Raw genomic sequence first — 17,727 nt, forward strand, 5'->3', positions numbered from 1 at the left:
CCGCCTCCTTGGACTCTCTACCAATCACAAGGCTCTTCCTCCAGCACTGGCCAATTGCAGGAGGGAGGTTTTATCTCGGTTACAAGTCCAGGAATTTCATTCATATAGAGCTAGGCGCTGGACGCCCGGGAGGAGGTACGCGAGCGAGATGGGCGGGGACAATGACTGAAAGTCAACGGTACAACGGACGCGACGCTTAGGTCATGTTTTGCCTTCTCCTAACAAAACTCACGAGAAAACTGTCTTGGTTTCGCAAAGAAGAGGCCTGATGTCCGTGGAAGCAGACAGACTCAGGTTCGAATTCAGCTTCCACCACTTCTAGCGGTGAGAACATGCGCCTTGTCCCTAGTCTGAGTCTAAGCTTCTTTTCTACAAAACTGAGGCACAGCATTTACTGATAGTATTGTGAAATTTTAATCTGTAAGCCGTCTAGCGCAGCGTCTGGCACATAGTAAGCACGCAAAGAATAATAAATATTATTACACTTAAGAGAACCAAAAAAAAAAAAAAAGAAACGACCCTCTGACCCCTTCCACCCGCCCCTTTGCTCATTTCAGTAAATCACCACCTAGTTGTTCACTGCAAAGCTACAGGTATCTTCCTTGATTTCTCTCCTGTGTCCCCTATCCGAATCTTTACCTTTAAACCATTTCTTGAATCTGTCCACTATTATATATCTCCACCACCTCTTGGCCAAATCACATCATCTCCCACCAGGCAAGGGCTTCCTAACTGGTCTCCCTGCCTCCACTCCTAATATCTTAGGATCTCTTTCTCACCCCGACCCTTTTCCCTGCCATGATTTTTTACACACATGTCAGATCATATAATTTCTCTGCTTAAAAGCCTCGAATGACTTTCCATTGCACTTACAATAAGATCCCCAGCCTTTATACTAGCTGTTAGATAATATAATAATGTTTCCTTGTTTAGCCACTAAGTCGTGTCCAACTCTTTGTCACCCCATGGACTGTAGCCTGCCAGGCTCCTCTGTCCATGGGATTCTCCAGGCAAGAATACTGGAGTGGGTTGCTATTTCCTTCTCCAGGGGATCTTCCTGACCCAGGGATTAAAACCCATGTCTCCTGCATGGGCAGGTGGATTCTTTACCACTGAGTCACCAGGGAAGCCCCATAAGAAACGTCTAAAGAGATTTAAAATATATCAATTATATATATGTATATCACTTGGGTATCATACACATTAAAAATATTAATAGGCAGCAAAAGACAAATATACAACTTTAAATAAACCATCTGTCTAATTATTCTCTAAATGGGTAACTAGTGCCTAAAAAGTTTAAAGAGGAATACTGGCCTAGCTGAGTCAATGTTAAAACATTGATAATATAAAGAAATAGATTTGTTCAGTTGCTCAGTCATGTCTGTATCTGACTCTTTGCAACCCCATGGACAGCAGCAGACCAGGCTTTCCTGTCCTTCACTATCTCCAGTAGTTTGCTCAAACTCATGTCCATTCAATCGATGATACCATCCAACTATCTCATCCTCAGGAAGAGAATGGGTGACAGAAAGAAATTGAAGCAGTCACCCAAATTTTCAGAATAATGTTAATCCTAGAAAATATCTTAGTTCTAAAATCTAGTAACATCCCAAAGGCGAGAGTCTCTTCCTTTACAATCCTAAAAGTTTGTACTGTTACATCTCAAAAAATAAGGAATATGTATAAAGTCAGATTAAGATGATAATCAAAAATAAAATCTCTCAGTCTAGAATATAAAGAGCTGGGGAAGTAGGAGAATGATACTGTTCAAACATGCCAATGATCATCTGCAGAATAAATATAATGAAATAAAAATTTATGGGAACTTAAATAGAAAAAGCAAACCTCACAGATAAATATTTGAACCATGATTGGCAATGCAGCTTTGGTGATCAAGTGATCACGGCAGGCAGCAGGCAGAAGTCAGAATTAGGAAGCAGGACATGGGGAGGCATGTATTAATGAATGTGCCCTGACTCTCAGCATCATTCCAGTGTGCCACTAGCCAAGTTTCAAGTGCTCTATAGCCACATGTGGCCAGTAAGAAACATTATTTTTCAATAAAGCTGGGAAAAAAAGAACAAAAAACATGTATGATCTGTACCTTCACCTAGTATACTCCTTACCACGTTTTCCAGCAAAACAGTTTCCTTTATCTTTTTTGACTACATCAAGCTCATTCCTGGTTAGGGCCTTTATTCTAGTTGGTTTCTGCCTGAAACACTCTTCCCTCAGATCCTAACAGGGGTGACTCCTTTTTAAACTCAGATAACAGCTTAAATTCACCACTTTATAGAAGACTTCCTTGACCGAGCAACCAAAATTAGCAACTATTGAATCTCTGTTCTTACACTGCCCTGTTTTATTTTATTATTTTCATCCCTGCCCTAACAGTCACACATACTGGAATGCCAGTTTCATGAGAGCATGAATCTGGACTGTTCTCTTAACAGCTGTTTAAGGCAGCAGCTTAGCACAGAGTCTGCCATGGCGTAAAAGTCGCTTCCACTGTGATCTTCGTGTGCTGGCTTCTTATTCTTCGGGCCTCAGCTCAGATTTGGCATACACCCCTTTCCCCAAATTTCGTAGCACTTACATATGAAATTATTATATTTTTTCCTAATGTATTATTTGTTCTCCCTATCAAAATATACACTCCAAGAAAGCAAGGGCTTTATGTTTTGTTCACTACTGTAATTCAAGTGGCTAACATTGTGCCAGACACAGTGCAGAGCTAAGAGGGAGACCAGGTTACTGCTTTCAGGAAGATGCCTACTAAGGGAGAGAGGCCACATGCAAGAGGAGCTAAATTGCATTTTATGGTCTTATTTACCTTTGTATCTCTCACACCTAGAGGCCATAAACGAACTAAGAAAGCAGAAAATGGCCAAAAATCATAAAATGAAAGTTTAGAGAAAGAAGTGATGTTCTTATACTAGGTGAAATCCAAAAAAACTTCTTAAAGGCAGTAACATGGAGGAAAAGCTAACAGTTAAGGAGCTCACCCTGGTCGCTCTTGCTTCAGATAGCCTGGGTTTGTATCTTTGCTCGGTCGCTGTGTTACTTTCACCTCTCTAAGCCCTAGTTTCTTCATCTGTAAAACAAGTGTACTTAGAGTGCTCTTAGGAAGACTGAGATAAATTAAGGTGCTTTAATCAGTGCCGAGTTCATAGTATTCTATAAAAGTAAACTGTCACTTTCATTATTATTACTGATGAAAGCGTGCTGACCTTACCAGCAGCTAGTTGCTGACCACAGCTCTGTGGAGCAATAGAAAACTTCCTACTACCCTGAGTAGAAAAGCGCGACTCCAGAAAGCAGCCAGGTCTGGTTCCAGGTTCCAGCATCAAGTACTCTTGGCGCCAGCCAAGTGTTTCGCAGATCGAGAAAGAAGTACTGGTCCGCTCTAGCAATGTCGTGCGCCAGGTCTCGGTGGTGCGAGGCCTCGCGCTTGCGCAGAGGGTGGCGACGAGCGCTGGACCGGTCTGGCGCGCAAGGCACGGCCGCACCCAGAGAGGTCCGGTGGAACGGCCCGTTGCCTTTGCAGGTAACCGCTCGCGGGCCCGCGCCAGGGAGGGAAGAGAGGGACCATCTTGCTTCGGGCTCCGGCTGGGAAGGCAGCCTTTGCGCTCGCCAGGTCTTGGGTCCTCTACAGACCCTGTTAGCTGGGGCTTCTCTGTTCCCGAAGTCTGATCTGGGCGCTCTCGGGCTGCACATCCCGCCTCCTAACCTGGACCGCGTCCTACCCCGGACCGCGGATGAGGTGGCGGCGAAGCCTCGGGAGGACGGCCTTGGGCCTCACGCTGGTCTCCCCTCCTAAAAAACCAGGATCCCAGGGAAGCTTTTGAAGCGGAAAGGAGCTTCCGTTTATGTTTATGAATTTAGCCGTCCCGAGTTTCGTGGTTAGAATAGAGGGTTTGTCTCCAGTGGGCTTTTGATTGCTCGCTTTAGAGACAGGTGGACTATACTGGAGCGGACCAAGATCTTCCTCACAGAACCTGCATCGTCTGATTTTACTCAGAAAATTCGAAGATAGCTGTCATCCACCCCCTCACACCCTTTCTGGGGTTCATGCTTCCATGATTCTTCACCTGGCCCTTACGTGGCCCTCCGTTTAAGACCACTCATTCTGGTAATTCTCTTCTAGATTCACTCCCACTTTCCAGATTCTCCTAAAACTGGGTTCCTAAAGTATTAATATATATGTGTGTAAGTAGCTCAGTTCTGAAGTCAGATTGACTTGAATTCTAATCCAGGTTTCTCTGCCAACTCAAGTATGTGACTCTAGGTAAGTAACTCACTTAACTTTTCTAAGCCCCAGTTTTCTCATCTGAAAATGGGGATAATATATGTATCTCTAGGTGATTGTAAGGATGAAAGAAGGTGAAAAGCATGAAATACTTAGAATGCTGCCTGGCACATAATAATCACTTAATTTATGTCCGTTATTTTTTGAACAGAGAATTCCCCAAAGAAGCACAGCTTTCTTAGAATCAAGTGCCAAACAAAAATAGCAGTAAAACTTTTTTTCATCCAGTCATAAAATGAAGGTTTTTAAAGTGAAGTTAATGCTGAGGCGTGCTCAATGAAAACCATTGGTTGGTCAACTGATGGAAAATTTTATATAATCATTTTGGAAAGCAGTGGACGTATGGCGGGAACTTGTGAAATGTCAATTACTTCATTTCACAAATGCACATTTGAAAATTTTCTCTGGGAATTAATCACAAGCCGGAATATATGCAGAAAGGTGGTAATTACAGCATTATTTATAAAAGTGAAAACATTAAACTTTATCATGGAAAAATTTCACATATATAAAAGTAGAATAGGTAAGTGAACCCCCACGTGCTCATCATCCAGCTTCAACAATGATCACTATTTTGTCTGTCTTGTTTTTGTGAAAAAATTTAAATTTACAAGGTGTCTGAAAATAGAACAGATGAATAAACGAGTATATTTTTTCAGCTTTTAAAATAATACAGAATTGTACTATACAATGCAGAATATACAGTATTATCACAACTATGAACATTCAAAAACCTGTGTAGAAAAAAGGAAGGAAGTACAGTAAAATATTAACCAGTTTCCCTTTGGTGGTAGGCCTGTGGATACTTTCCTCCCCTTCCATTTTTAGATATTTAATAAATATTCCATTAAAATAGTGTATTGTTGTTACAACAAGCAATGAACAAACAAAATCTAAAAATATTGCTCCTGAACTAAGGACAATAGAATATGCCAGAGCAGGTTCACTGTTACAGAAAATAAAGATGCTTTAATTTCCTTGATCAGTTTTTTCGGTTTGTGTTTACATGAGCGTTCTTGTCTGCCACCTCTGCTAGTGCTTGATGTTGCACTCATATGGGCAACTAACACATCCAAATCTTTAATCAATCTCATCCTCTATATGTAAGTGATTGGACTTTGAAATTTTATTCCCCTTATTTTGATTAGTGTTTGCCCTCAGGGTAGAGCAAGATTTCTGGTGATAGGATGGCTCTTTTTTTCCATTTCTTCTTTTCTTTATCCTGAGCAGGCATCTATCTCATACCTCACGCATTTATACTCTTCCTAGAACAACCACTTTGAACAAGTCAGATGGTTTTATCACATTTTTTTCTTGTTCAAATAGATTATGATGAGATCTGACCAAAAAATCTATTCTGCTTTTGTTTGATGAACTGGATTCACTTTTTAAACTGAATCTAGTACATGAAACTAGTACATGTAAATGGAGAAGGCAATGGCACCCCACTCCAGCACTCTTGCTTGGAAAATCCCATGAACGGAGGAGCCTGGTGGGCCGCAGTCCATGGGGCCGCTTAGAGTTGGACACTACTGAGCGACTTCACTTTCACTTTTCACTTTCATGCATTGGAGAAGGAAATGGCAACCCACTCAGTGTTCTTGTCTGGTGAATCCCAGGGACCGGGGAGCCTGGTGGGCTGCCATCTATGGGGTGGCACAGAGTCAGACACGACTGAAGCGACTTAGCAGCAGCAGCAGCAGTACATTTAAAAACAGTTAAGGAAAAGGTCACCTTACAAGAAAATGTGTAAATGCGTTTTGTTTCAAATTAGTTTGTAAAGAAACTTTGTTTCCTAGGTATGCAAAGAAGCCTTTTCACGCAGATGTCCTTAGAGATAATATGGATCAGTCCGGAGTTCTCCTCTGGGTGAAAGCAGAACCCTTCATAGTGGGTGCCTTGCAGATCCCCCCTCCGTCCAAGTTCAGTCTTCACTATCTCAGGAAGATATCTACCTATGTGCGAACACGGACCATAGAGGGAGGTTACCCACGCCTGTCTTGGTCTACATGGAGGCACATTGCATGTGGGAAGCTGCAGTTGGCTAAGGATCTGGCATGGCTTTACTTTGAAATGTTTGATAGTCTTGCAATGAAGACACCAGAGGAGCGCCTGGAATGGTCTGAGATTCTGTCCAACTGCATGTCTGAGGATGAAGTCGAAAAGCAAAGAAATCAGGTATGAATTTATATGTGTGTGTGTTTAGTTACTTTGGGAAATAAACTATTTAAAATTTTTGTACTAGCTGTAGAGTGTGCAAGTTTTAGATTTTATTTATTTTTTTAATATTTTAATGATGGTCAACTTTATTTTTTTGTATTTATTTTTTTAATATAAGTTTATTTTAATTGGAGATTAATTACTTTACAATATTGTATAGGTTTTGCCATACATCAACATGAATCCGCCACAGGTATACACGTGTTCCCCATCCTGAACCCCCCCTCCCTTCTCCCGCCCCATACCATCCCTCTCGGTCGTCCCAGTGCACCAGCCCCAATCATCCAGTATAGTGCATCGAATCTGGACTGGCGATTCGTTTCATATATGATATTATACATGTTTAGATTTTAATGACCATGTGATCCCAAAGCACCATTTAAGTTTTAGCATTTCCAGTTTGGCAGTATTTAGTGAATTAGTCCTTACTTAGCAATCCATACTCATCTACTTTCAAATTGATAATGATATAGAAACCCTGTAATTGGAAGAGGGAAATATTTTCATTGACATTAAAACTAGTATTGAGGTATGTGAGTGCTTACAAACTGTTGACTGTTATGGTAAGAGCACCTGCCTGCTTTGAAGTGTGCATCTGCTGTGTGCTGGGATTCAAAGATAATTAGACTAGCAGCTCTGCCCTCATGGAGCTTATAGACTAGTAGGGGAAGCTGGTAGGTGTAAAAAGGTGCTATTTAATAAACATTTCTTCAAAGAAGACATGCAGATGACCAACAATGCTAATTATTAGAGAAGTGCAAATCAAAAACCACATCGAATTCTACTCAGTACTCTGAAATGACCATTATGGGAAAAGAATCTAAAAAAGAGGGGATATATGTGTAACTGATTGACTTTGCTATGCACCTCAAACTAACAGACCTTGTAAATCAACTGTTATTGTATTAGTCACTCAGTCATGTCCAACTCTTTGTGACCCCATCGGCTGTAGCCCACCAGGCTCCTCTGTGCATGGGATTCTCCAGGCAAGAATACTGGAGTGGGTTGCCATTCCCTTCTCCAGGGGATCTTCCCAACATAGGCATCAAATCTGGGTCTCCAGCATTGCAGGCAGGTTCTTTTCCATCTGAGCCACTAGGGAAGCCCAAGTCAACTATACTCTAATAAAAATTGTTTAATAAAAACCACTCTGAGGTATTACCTCACACCATTCAGAATGGCTATCATCAAAAAATCTACAAATAACAAATGCTGGGGAGGGTGTGGAGAAAAGACTACCTTGCAAACTGTTGACGGGAATGTAAATTGGTACAGCCACTATGGAAAACAGTATAGAGGTTCCTTAAAATAAAAATAAAGCTACCATATGATCCAGCAATCCCACTCTTGGACCTATATCCAAAGAAAACTCTAATTTGAAAAGAGGCAAGTACCCCAGTGTTCATGGCAGCATGTTTACATTTGCTAACACTTGGAGGCAACCTAAGTGTCTGTCAACAGATGAATGGATAAGAAAGACACATATATTAATTACTCATCATAGAAAAGAATGAAATCATGCCATTTGCAACAACATGGATGATCCTAGAGATTATCATACTAAATGAAGTAAGAGAAAAATAAATACGATACCACTTCTATGTGGATATAGAAAATAGTACAAATGAACTTATTTGCAAAACTGAAACAGACTCATAGCCATAGAAAACAAACTTGTGAAGTGGGGAGATAAATTAGGAGTATGGGGTTAACAGATGCACACTACCATATATAAAATAGATAAACAACAAGGATCTGCTATATGGCATAGGGAACTATATTCAATATCTCATAATACACTAATGGAAAAGAATCAAATGTATATATATAATGGAAAATAATCAAATTGTGTGTGTGTGTGTGTGTGTGTGTGTGTGTAACCGAATCACTTTGCTGTACACATGAAATTTAACAATATTGTAAATCAACTATACTTCAGTTTAAAAAGTACTATTTAATAGAATGGAATGAACAGTAAAAGTATGCATAGAGTACAGAAACAGAATAGAGAAGAGAATAGTTAATTCTGGTGATGAGGAAAGATTTCACAGGGAAAGTATATTAATCAGAGTAAGCTTATTACAGTAACAAGTGAGTCCAGCATTTCAGTGGCTTAGTGCAATAACATTTTATTTCTTATTCATGCGGCAGTCCAACATAAGGCGTCTGGTTGGATGAGTCTCTAGGCTGCTGTTGTCTAAGCAATGACTCAGGGATCTAGGCATCTTCTGTCTTTTAGAGCCACTATTGTACTAGTCTGCTTTGCTGCAGTTAAAAACAAACAAAAATGAAATTCCAGTGGCTTACAGTAACTGGAGTTTATTTCTTGCTTATTTGACTTTTAGTTTGCACCTTAGTGAAAGCTCTTTTCCAGGCTCTGGCTCTGTTTCTGCCCATTTGGGGACTCAGGCTGAAGGAACAGCTTCTGTGAAGGTCATGCCTGTCTTATGATAGAAGGGAAGAGCAAAAGAATAGGAGAAAAGTTTTGACACCTCTTAAAACTTTTGCTCAGATGTGACATAAACGGCAGCTACTTTTGTTCCACTAGCTAAAGCCTTGTCATGTGTCCATGCCTGATATTATTAAGATGGGAGGGAATCTGCCTCATAGGAAGTAGGGAAATCCTATGGCCATAGATAGAGCCATGTAAGCCCCTTGGAAGATGAGGAAGTGAAAATTGCAAATAAAATACAGTTTGCTACGGCCATGCCCACTAGGGCCTGAGTCCTTCACGTCTATTCTTTGGGAGGCTTGAAAGTATTATGTGTAAATCCACCCATATTCCATTGATTGTAACCCAGTTATGCCATATCCAGTTTCAAAGGAGGCTGGGAAATGCCATCTGATTGTGTGCTCAAGGAGGGAAAGGTATTTAATTAGCACCTAGTGAGACTCTACCACATGAAATAATATCTAAACAAGGTTTTGGAAATTGAAAAAAAGTTTGGCAAGCAACCAGGAGTTGAAGGGCATTATAATTAGTTGTTGTTCAGTCGCTAAATCATGTTCAACTGTTTGTGACCCCATGAACTTCAGCACTCCAGGCTTCCCTCTCCTTTGCTGTCTCTCAGAATTTGCCCAGGTTCACGTCCATTGCATCAGTGGTGCCATCCAACCATCTCATCCTCTGTTGCCCCCTTCTCCTCCTGCCCTCAATCTTTCCCAGCATCAGGGTCTTTTCCAGGAGTCCGCTCTTGGCATCAATTGGCCAAGGTGTCAGAGCTTCAGCATCAGCCCTTAAACATTTATTGAGTGCCTACTATGTGCAGTAGTGAGTGCTGTGGATACAGAGATGAATAAAACCTTCAAGAAGCCCCAGTGTTTTTTGAGTGCTTACTATGTGTGCTAGTTATTAGGAACATAAAAATGAAAAAGAGATCTCATAGTCTCATGGAGAGGCGGGTATATGGAGAAGTAATGACAGTATAACACATAATTATTAAACGGAAGTACTAATATGTATAAAATCAGGAAGTTATGTTGAGTGAAAAAAGTCAGTCCCAAAAGATGACATACTGTGATTCTGTTTATGTAACATTCTTCAAATGACAAAATTATGGAAACAGAGAACAGAAAAGTGGCCAGGGGCTGAAGAAGGGGTGAGGGAAGGTGGGAAGTCGGTGTGGCTATAAAAGGGCAACATGAGCATCTGTGTGTGGATGGAAGTGTTCTTTACCTTGACTGCATCCATGTCAATACCCTGTCAATACTATGGCACAATAGTTTTGCAAGATGGGAAATTGAGTAAAGAGTACATCAGATCTTTGTTCTTGCAGCTGCATGTGAAACTACACTTACCTCAAAAGGTTCAGTTAAGAAAGTAACTTTAGTTAAGAAAAAAACCTAAAAAAAAAAAAATACATGGATTCATGAGGTTCCATGTTGACTGCTGATCTGAATAGCTAGGTTTAGGTGGTTCTGAGAACCCATATTTTTAAGTTCCTTAGGCTTCATGATTTTGAGCTGTGTTGGCAATCAGGGTGAATATAGCTGTAGTCCTAGAGGTATTACTTCACTTTTTTGCCTCCATTGTATGTGTATGGGAATGGGTATATGAGGATAATCATGAGCTTCAAACCATACCTTCTTCAAATAAATGATTTAGAAACATTTGTCAGGCCAGTAGTATTTTTTTTTTTAATCAAGCACTTTTTAAAGAATTTGATGAAAACCTGAGGCCTACTCCTCCACAGAATACCATACACCAAAAAATTACATACAATTTCAGATGTTACCCTGATATCCTAAACTTTCTTGATTAGTTTATGATTATGTTTAACTTCTGTGTCTTGATTAAATTTCCTTCCTTTCTTTCTACTTTTTAATTCAAATTACCAAGGTTTATTAAATATAATTTTAAACTTCTGAAATAATATACTTCTAAAAAGAATGGGCTTCATGACTTTTGGGAGAGAATATCAGTGGCCATAGATGCTACATAGCTTTCTGAGAAGATAAGTGACTCCAGTTTAGTTTTAGACACTCCATCTGGGTGCCAGAGACACCTGCATCCAATGCTAGAAACATGTTTCATTTGCCCTTTTAGGGTCAGAACACTGTTGTGACTTCTTTTACTATACCTACTTAGTTGTAGACTAGTGGTTGATGTCATTTTAGGACATGGGTTCATCATTTATTTTCTTCTTTGACAGCTTTCCGTGGACACCCTGCAGTTTCTGCTCTTCTTACATATACAGCAGTTAAACAAGGTCTCCCTGAGGACATCTTTGATTGGGGAAGAGTGGCCTAGTCCCAGACACAGAGCTCAGTCTCCTGACCTGACTGAAAAATCCAGTTGTCATAATAAGGTACTGTTTAAATTATGGTCTCTTTCTCTGACAGGGACAATTTTCGAGGGAGATATATTGCCTTCATTAAAAATTACTTTGAATAACTTATATAAGCCAGAGATTTGCTGGCTTGTTTTGTTTTGATTTTTTTCCTATTTATAAAACAAAATCAACATGTGCAGTCTTAATCAACATAGAGAAGTGATTTCAGTTCCTTCAATGACACAAAAATCACTTAGATAATTTTCTGGCAAATCATTTACTTGACTCTTAATTAGTGTTCACATTTTTGCAAATGTTGATGAATTCAATTTCACATGATTGTAGGCAAGTCAGTTAACTTCTCTTGCTTCGCTTCTTTTCTCTGCGTGGGGATGATAATGCCTATTTCTGAGTGGCTGTGAGAATTCAGTAATATACAGCACATGACTTGTTGCACAGTAAGCACCAGTATATGGTGACTTTAATTTGTGTATGGCATCTCCCAGCAACTGACTGGATCAGGGATGGACACTTGACTAGAGTAACCCATTCCTTGGCATGAATTTGAAAGTGGTCTGATTTGAAATGATGACCATGGCCCAAACAATACCCCAAGGGGTTGAAGAAATTACCAATTGGTGATGGGTATTTGAGCTGGTAGCTCATGTGGCATTGAGACCAGCACAGCTAGCACATTTGTGAGTGACCTGGAGTTATGATGGATTAAACTCTGAGGGAATCAGAGAAAAAGAAGAGAATGGAACAGATACGCAGAGTGTCCTGGGAGAGGAAGAGGTTCAGACTGGCTTTCCGGTTCTGGTTCTGATGAGGCCTCCCTGTACTTCCATTTAGGAGATGACTATGTGTCCCTGCAGTAAATCTCCCTTCACTTAAATTAACTTGTATTCCTTGTGCCAGTGAAAGTTACTACCAGCCAGCCATCCATGCTCTCTTTATCACCACCCTTACCTACTTAGTTGTCAAGCCTTATTGATTCTGATTCCAAAATAACTTTAAAAATTTGTCTTTCTTCTTCTTCTTATATAGGTCCTAGTGTCTTTTTTTTTTTTTGCTTTTATTTCTGGTATTAGATCCTACTTGATCATCCTGCTTTTAATCTATAGCCCACCTACTACACTGGAGTTTCCTAAATACACATCAGTTGTATCCATCTCCTGTCAGAACTCCACCAGTGAATTCTCACTGTCATTGTTGTCTTCACCCTTGTACTCTTGGAGTCCTCTCCAGCCTGCTTACTGCGGGGGAGGGAGATGCAGCAAGAAGGGGGAAGAGCAGGTGAGGTTGTGGGCAGCTCTGCTTTGAAGTGTTCCCTGGCATCCAAAAGAGAGTTTATTCAAAAGAGAAAATGGTATAGCTGTTTACAAAATAGTTTGAAAATCTCTGGCACACACAATGAAGCCCAGAGACCTTAGTATTTCATGCAAGGCTTTTGCTGAATGGATGCTACCTACCATTTTACCTTCCTCTGCCACTTCCCAGCATGCTCCCTACACCCCACCCAGAATTTTCTCTCAACATAGCATGTAATTTTACTCCTATGGGCCTTTGGATGCAGTTTACTAGGGCTAGAATGCCTTTTTTCCTGATCTGTTTGCAAAACTACCAATGTCAATCAAGAATCTATTCAAACAGCACTACACTAAGATTTGTTTTCCCCAAATGATGTTCTTGTTCCTCTCCTGCCCATAGAACATCTTTCAGATCTCTGCTATAGGTCTTATCTCATTGTGTTTTAGTTTATGTTGTCATTTCACTACACAGATGCTGAATTCCTTGAGGACAGGAACCATGTCTTACTCAGTTTGTATAATTCATCACATAACACTGGTCATATCACATAAGAGGTATTCAAAAAAATATGTCAAATGAATGAGCCAAGTTATTAGAATGTCTACCAACTCAAAGCTTATTCCCAAAGTAATAACTTCTTTTAAATCTGACTACTGTAAGATCAGTTGCCTTTTTTCATCAGATTTTGAAATTCTGTGATTTGAGAAGGTAAATTTAAAAAACCTAGTGCTTCATGAAATGTTTGATGTAAACTTTTAGAATATTTACTAGCTGTGTGACCTTGGGCAAATTTCTTTTTGTATCTCCATTTCTTCATCTGTGAAATGGGCATGGTAATGGCATCTAATTTAAGACTGTTGCTAGGACTAAATAATGATAAAGTTTCTTTAACAGTGCTTGGCACACACTGAAGCTTAGCTACTAGTGTTACTTTTGGATTATCTTAGGTAGGATAGAATCTCTTTATACCTATCACATGCACAGAAAATCTTTGTAAGTTTTGTATAGTCACCTTAAATGCTTTTGGGGGGATGAGGCAAAGTATAAACATAAAACAATTAAAATATGAAAGTTTCAGATCTCACTGAATCTCGTTGTTCTGTTAAGAGTGCTTTCTTTTGATATTTTTTAGAACTGGAATGATTACAGTCATCAGGCTTTTGTCTGTGATCATCTGTCAGATCTCCTTGAGCTGCTTTTAGACCCAGAGCAACTTACTGCATCATTTCATTCAACCCACAGTAGTCTAGTCTCTCGGGAAGCTGTTGTGGCGCTCAGCTTTCTTATCGAAGGTACAGTGAGTGGAGCTAGGAAGATATATCCGCTCTATGAACTTGCACTGTGGCATCCACTGCATGCGGAAACGGGCTTCTCAAAGGCCTCTAAGACTTTTTCTTTCTACAAGCTGGAAGCCTGGTTAAGGACCTGCTTGACTGGGAATCCATTTGGTACATCTGCTTGCCTCAAGTCTGGAAAGAAATTGGCTTGGGCTCACCAAGGTATTTATTAATATCTTAATCTATATTAAATTGAATGACAGGTTATGGAACCTAGTATTTTCTGGTGTATTAGTGATCACACATCCTTTGTGGAAGACCTCAAGAATATTGCTACAATAAAAGGGAAAAAAGGGAACATCTCTTTTGTGAATGACTTTTTCTCAAGGCAGCAACAATCTCAGTTGACTCATTAGTCCAACTTGCTTGGTTGCAGCTAACAGAAACTCCAACTTCAGTTAGTTCTTTCTTTGCTTTACTTTTGTCTTTTCTGGCTCGTTTTCCCTCTCACTCTCACGCTGATTTGTTTGAAGCTTTCCCATTTTCTGTGCCATTTAGCAGAAATTGGCTATTCCACAGTTATACCCTCATAGAGTTGTTGCAAAAATGAAGTTCTTTTAGCTATACAGACACAGGCAGACTACCTATTTCTGAATTAGAAATGTAAATTTATAGTAGAGAGAATTTGGCTTTGGTTGCAAAGGTATCTACTTCTGATCGTCCAGTGATGGCTAACGGGATAGGTTCAGGTACTGTATGACTTCTTGGAGCCCAGGTATAAGTTTTAAGAGAAGAGAGCCTCAGAAATAGGTGCTGCACTAAGGCAAATGCCAGGCAAAATTAATGGGAAAAGACTAGAATATACTTCCAAAATCTTTGAGTTTCAGAGATAAAGAGAAAATAGTTTCCATGCAAATGTAAAAAAAAAATATCACTTTTGTATCAAATTTTTGTAATGCTAAAATTCAGAAAACAGTTGAGCAACATCTACAATGATCCAAGTATTTTATATGCAACCAAGTTATTGCTCTAGCATGAGGTCAGACTCTCAGGTATGTATGGCTCCTATAAACAGGAGATACTATATATTATTGATGTTGATAAAAGAAATATAAGTGCAAGTAAGTTTTTAAACATTGTTAGGTTAAGTACTAGGAGGAAAAAGGACATCTGACCTCTTAGGATTACAAAATGTGTTAGATAGTAGGATTACAAATAATTTTTATCTTGTTTTACTTATAGTATTTAAAAGTTTTCTGCAGTAGCCGTATATTAGTTTTCTAATAAAAGAAAACAAGAATTGTTTTAAAAGACGAATAGCGTACTACGTGACCTCTCCACATTTGGCAGTTTTCTTTACAAGAGTGGTCCTGGTGGCTTGCAGGGAAGTACAGTCTGAGAAAGCAATGACGTCATGGGGAGACTGTGTTAGGAGGGCAGCCTGCACAGAGTTTTTGAGTGTGAGTTTGTGCAAGGCACCATGTCTGAGAGGAAGATGTACTCTCAGTAATGATCCCGGGAGTAAAGACATGAACCTAAATAGAATGCATGGAATGATGTGGTAAGTAACTTGGGAGGAGTTCAGAATTTGTATTATGGCAATTTAAAAAGAATATTTCAGAGTTGGGATGATAAATTAAGGTGAGTTGGGGAAGATACTTGAATCGCGTCAATTCTACCACTTACTAGCCATATGGCCTTAGGCACATTACTTAACTTGAAGAGTAGACATGAAAAAAATCTTAGATCTATAGGCAATCTTGAATGGATTGTAGATTTAACCTTTTTTTAAAAAGACAATTTAAAATTTGGCAACATACAGAAAAGCACAGAGAGTAGTATAGCATACAGCTCTTTACCTGACACTCAGATCTAACACTTTTTAAACCTGTTATGTGTCTAATTTTAGACATATGGACATGTAGATATGTATGAGCTCATTTGGATGATGGGTTTCCTTTGAAACTATCTTTATGTATTTTTCTTAAATAGTTGAAGGGACAACCAAGAGAGCGAAGATTGCCTGTAATACTCACGTGGCCCCAAGGATGCACCGCATGGTGGTGATGAGCCAGGTTTACAAGCAGACGTTGGCCAAGAGCTCAGATACTCTGGTGGGGGCACATGTAAAGATCCATCGTTGCAACGAGTCTTTTATATATCTGCTCTCCCCCTTACGGTAAGCAGTCTTCATAGTGTCCTGACGTTGTTACATCTTCTTTAGAATGGGGTCCTTTTATTTGTCATCACAGAGTAATATTGTAGCCAAACGTTTTTTAATCTTATTCAAAGGAATTTACCTCATTTTTCAGATCCGTGACAATTGAGAAGTGCAGAAATAGCACCTTTGTCCTGGGCCCTGTACAGACTGCTCTTCACCTCCACAGCTGTGACAACGTTAAAGTCATTGCTATTTGCCATCGTCTGTCCATCTCATCGACGACAGGTTGCATCTTTCACATTCTGACACCTACACGCCCCCTTATTCTCTCTGGGAACCAGAGAGTAACTTTTGCCCCTTTTCATACCCATTACCCAATGCTGGAGGACCACATGGCTAGGACCGGCCTTGCTACAGTGCCTAACTATTGGGATAATCCCATGATTGTGTGCAGAGAGAACAGCAGCCCAAGTGTCTTCCGACTCCTACCACCATGTGAATTCTATGTGTTTATTATTCCATTTGAAATGGAAGGGGACACAACAGAGATACCTGGGGGTCTTCCATCTGCATATCAGAAAGCACTGAGCCAAAGGGAAAAAAAGATACAGGTCTGGCAGAAAACTGTGAAGGAAGCTCGTTTAACAAAGTGAGTATTTTCTAGAAGTAAGTAGTAACTTGTCTTATGTAAAACTCCACGGGAAAGCAAATTAATCTTTATGCATCCTCAGTCTCTCAGTCGTGTTTGGCTCTTTTGTGACCCCATAGACTGAAGCCCGCCAGGCTCCTCTGTCCATGGAATTCTCCAGGCAAGACTACTGGAGTGGGTTGCCTTTTCCTACTCCAGGGGATCTTCCCAATCCCCAAACCTGCGTCTCCTGCATTGGCAAGTAGATTCTTTACGACTGCGCCATCTGGGAAGCCCCCCAAATTAATCTGCACATGTTTATAATTGTGCTAAACAAACAAAATAGACAAAGTGTGTCTTTTGTTAAGGTCAGTATTCCAGGTACTGTTTGGTTGGGGGATGGGAGCAAGTGGATACTCAAGTATTAGACTCCCTCCTTTTTTTTTTGGCATAGTAAATTTTATTTTTTTTATACACAAAAAACCACTTTGTATTGGGGTATAGCCAGTTAACAATGTTGTGATAGTTCCAGGGGAACAGTGAAGGGACTTAGCCATACATAATCCATGTATCCATTTTCCCCTAAAATTCCCTCCTACCCAGGCTGCCACATAACACTGAGCAGAGTTCCATGTGCTATACAATAGGTTTTTGTTAGTTATCCATTTTAAATATAGCAGTATGTACATGACCTTCCCAAATGGACTCGCTCCTTTTAAGAAGCTTCAGTTTAACTGGCAGATGATAAGACTTAAATGAAGGACCATATATAAGGTCAATCATAAATGGATTACTTTTAGTTTTTAATTTTCTCCTCTGCACTATATTGGTGGTTCTCAAATGGTTGTGTGTCAGGATCATCTAAAGAGCTTGTTAAAAATACAGGTCCTGGCTCCTCTACTCTACAGATAGACTTCCGAGAAGTCGATTCCTAATGCTGGTCCATGGACTAGTGCCAGTTTTTGTCAAAGTTCCTAATTCATAGTAAAATGTGAAAAATAAGTACAGTGTTTTTAAGTAGTGCTAAATTTAGTCAACTTAGAATA

General features: G+C 39.8%; 1 protein-coding gene across 6 annotated transcripts in view; it reads left to right on the top strand.

The window, feature by feature from the left end:
• Window positions 1-17,727, top strand: part of TBCCD1 (TBCC domain containing 1) — a 26,845-nt gene continuing 9,118 nt past the window's right edge. The window contains exons 1-6 of one of the 6 annotated variants that reach the window (XR_011566850.1): window positions 1-294; window positions 6,112-6,490; window positions 11,185-11,340; window positions 13,748-14,114; window positions 15,885-16,071; window positions 16,205-16,702. Coding sequence is in view for 5 of the 6 variants with exons in the window: in XM_070790419.1 (XP_070646520.1) it covers window positions 269-294; window positions 6,112-6,490; window positions 11,185-11,340; window positions 13,748-14,114; window positions 15,885-16,071; window positions 16,205-16,702 (1,613 nt within the window). In the remaining variant the exon portion in view is untranslated. The other 5 variants (XM_070790419.1, XM_019958435.2, XM_019958429.2 and 2 more) reach the window with 5 other exon arrangements.

This window comes from Bos indicus, chromosome 1 (genome assembly GCF_029378745.1).
Source record: "Bos indicus isolate NIAB-ARS_2022 breed Sahiwal x Tharparkar chromosome 1, NIAB-ARS_B.indTharparkar_mat_pri_1.0, whole genome shotgun sequence".
Classification (NCBI taxonomy): domain Eukaryota; kingdom Metazoa; phylum Chordata; class Mammalia; order Artiodactyla; family Bovidae; genus Bos; species Bos indicus.